Source organism: Nematolebias whitei, chromosome 12 (assembly GCF_014905685.2).
Source record: "Nematolebias whitei isolate Nwh7 chromosome 12, NemWhi1, whole genome shotgun sequence".
NCBI lineage: Eukaryota > Metazoa > Chordata > Actinopteri > Cyprinodontiformes > Rivulidae > Nematolebias > Nematolebias whitei.
In genome coordinates this window covers 26,755,502-26,757,992 of record NC_056509.1, presented here as the reverse complement: position 1 = coordinate 26,757,992, position 2,491 = coordinate 26,755,502, and the positions used below count along the sequence as shown (strand labels likewise).

Below are 2,491 nucleotides of genomic sequence, written 5' to 3'. Positions count from 1 at the left end.
CCCCCCCCCCCCCCCCCCCCCTTAGAAACAGTGAAGTTATTCTATCAGTCTATAAACTGACCAGGTCGTGCATCTGATATGGAGTGACCAAGTTGGGCCTTGAACATGGTGGGATAAATGTTAATTCTGACATGCAGTCCACATTCTGCTCTTCCCCTTCTTCATTGTAAAATGTAGTTCACACCTCAAATTTTTAGTATTTCTGAGGCTGCCTCAAGAGGCAAGAATTTCCTGTAACAAGTCAATTTGTGGATCATTGTTCTTCTATTTTACTATAGCACAAAATACATTAAAACGTATCATGAATAAGAAAATACTCTACAAAGATCCAGGATGTTCCAGTACTTTACTAAGATGCTGTCACTTTAGTATGAATCAGATTTCAAACATGGTCTTCTATTGCTTGTATTTTGAACACTTGTACAGCCTGTTGACTCTGACAATGTCGATATCAGACATGCCAACCCTTTGGCCAAGGGGAACATTGGGATCGGGGATGGGAGTTATGGTTTCTTTCCCATTCGTTCCAAAGGCAGTTCTACAAATTTATAGAGAAAAAAGAAATAAGAGGAAAACAACAAAATCAGTGTATTTAATGTTGAACGTCTGTTTTGAAGGCGGTAACTCTTACTTTCCATAATGCATCACAGATGAGTAGTCATATTTGGTATTGAGATTGTCTGTATCCATCTTGCTGAAGTAGGTCTTAAAATCTGATAATAAAGAAAACGATCAATATTAGACTATTATAATGTATGAACTTGTCTGAATGGAGTGATTGATGCTTTGCGATTCTTACCATCATGCATGTTTTCCCAGTGGATCTTGACATACTTGTCACGGTCGCTGCGGTTGTGTTCGTGGTAGAAACCCAGAGCATGCAGCAGCTCATGTTGGACGATCCCATTGTCCACGCAGCCAGCTCTCTGCAGAGACACGAGTTGCTTCTCTCCGGTAGGACCCAGCAAAGAAAAGCAACTAAGAAAGTCAAGAGATAAAGATAAATATTGTGGACATTGACATTTGTGTAGAGCAAGGGTTCTGAAACTTTTTGGATGCACGGGTCCCTTACAGTGGAGAAAAAGTTTCAGGGACCCCCTCATAACCGTCATGTTTATTAAATACTTTTCTTGAATCTGTTTCTCCAATGCAATGGAAAAATTTGTGTTACATTAATACTTAAGACCTGTTCATTAATAACGTTAATAAAAATCTTAATCATTTAAACATGGGGTATTTTTCATTCAAGACACAATTAATTGCATTTGTTTTTTCAACTTCCAAAAATTAGTTTTGAGAAAATGAAATGTATCAAAAACACTTTAAAACTTTACCTATCACTTAATGAACATTGTCACTCTTCTTCTGTTGCCACTTCTTATAATTATTACAGGAAACTACATAAAACTGAACAGAATCATAACAGCAGTAGTCATAAAAATGGTTTGATCCTCGCCTAATTTACTGCTTTTGATTTTACACTTTGCAATGCACATTGTACTAGTTTAGTTAAATTTTAAACAAATGTAATTTAGGTGTTGTTTTTCCTCATTTGCTTACCCAAATCTTGGTTCAATGCTTAGGTATGCCCTTTGTTTTGTACGAGGAACAAAGCGAATGCAGGTCTTTGGTTCAAAGCCTTTCATGGCAGTCAGAATTATATTCCTCTCATCGTCATCTACATTCAGAAATAAAATACTTCATTTGATGAAAGAAACTTGCTAATATACAATGACCAAATTAACAGTATGACTTATTTCAAAAATAAAATTAAACCTACCATACTTGGGACTTATAACAAAAGGGACTTCTACATTCCCGTTGGTAGACTTTGGCCAGAAGCAGCTGTATTGTTTAGTGTGGCACTTCATAGCATTCCTGGTTTTTGGAATGACCACATCTCCTTCAATCAGTTGTTGAACCAAAGTTCCTGTTAGAATAAAAATGATTTTCATGCTATAAACCCAGCTCTATAATACGAGAATGCATTGCTTCTTTTCTTTTGGTTTTTTACATTGTGACTAAATGCTCACCATTGTTTATTCTGATGATCGTTGTAGAAATATCCTCCTTCTTCGAGTGATCTCTGGTGTGAGCATTGCAGAGGCCTGAAAGCAGCAAGAGCAAGAGAGAAACTTTTGCTTTATGGTCCATTTTTTCTCCCTTAAGGTGTTGATGTAGAAGTGCCGATCCTTCACTTGCCTTGAATGCACTGATGCTGAAATTCAGGAGGTGGAGAGCTAATATGTGGCTTGCCAGGGTGTGTCTGTGTGCAGAGATTAATGGAAGGGGTTCAGTAGGTCTTGTCTTAGACACACAAAGGATGGGAGTGCCCTTCCCACCCAGATTTACTGTTTTCACACCAAGATAATCTCATTCGGGAAGGATTACAGTGACCACAGATGGCTTTTGGCTCACTTAGCATCAGCTTTCATCTTGGTTGTTTTTTTTTAAATCGGCTGGGGCTTGACCCATGATGTCCAGGTCCTGA

At 38.1% G+C, this 2,491-nt stretch overlaps 1 protein-coding gene across 1 annotated transcript; it reads right to left on the bottom strand.

Annotated features, from left to right (window-relative positions):
• Window positions 1–329: 329 nt before the first annotated feature.
• Window positions 330–2,215, bottom strand: LOC119418488 (low choriolytic enzyme). The gene is made up of 6 exons (XM_037685775.1): window positions 2,034–2,215; window positions 1,781–1,930; window positions 1,561–1,678; window positions 800–978; window positions 632–713; window positions 330–538 (listed from the first exon to the last, which is right to left on the bottom strand). The coding sequence occupies exons 1-6, from the start codon at window positions 2,152–2,154 to the stop codon at window positions 397–399; spliced, it is 792 nt and encodes a 263-aa protein (XP_037541703.1). The 5' UTR covers window positions 2,155–2,215; the 3' UTR covers window positions 330–396.
• Between the last annotated feature and the right edge of the window lie 276 nt (window positions 2,216–2,491).

Bases quoted from the DNA above. Each gene is read 5' to 3' on its own strand.
- LOC119418488 (XM_037685775.1), bottom strand. From the start codon at position 2,154: ATGGACCATAAAGCAAAAGTTTCTCTCTTGCTCTTGCTGCTTTCAGGC. The intron at 1,679-1,780 runs GTAGGTTTAATT...TTCTGAATGTAG, and splicing joins TGTTATAAGTCCCAAGTATG to ATGACGATGAGAGGAATATA. The intron at 979-1,560 runs GTAAGCAAATGA...TGACTTTCTTAG, and splicing joins AGCATTGAACCAAGATTTGG to TTGCTTTTCTTTGCTGGGTC.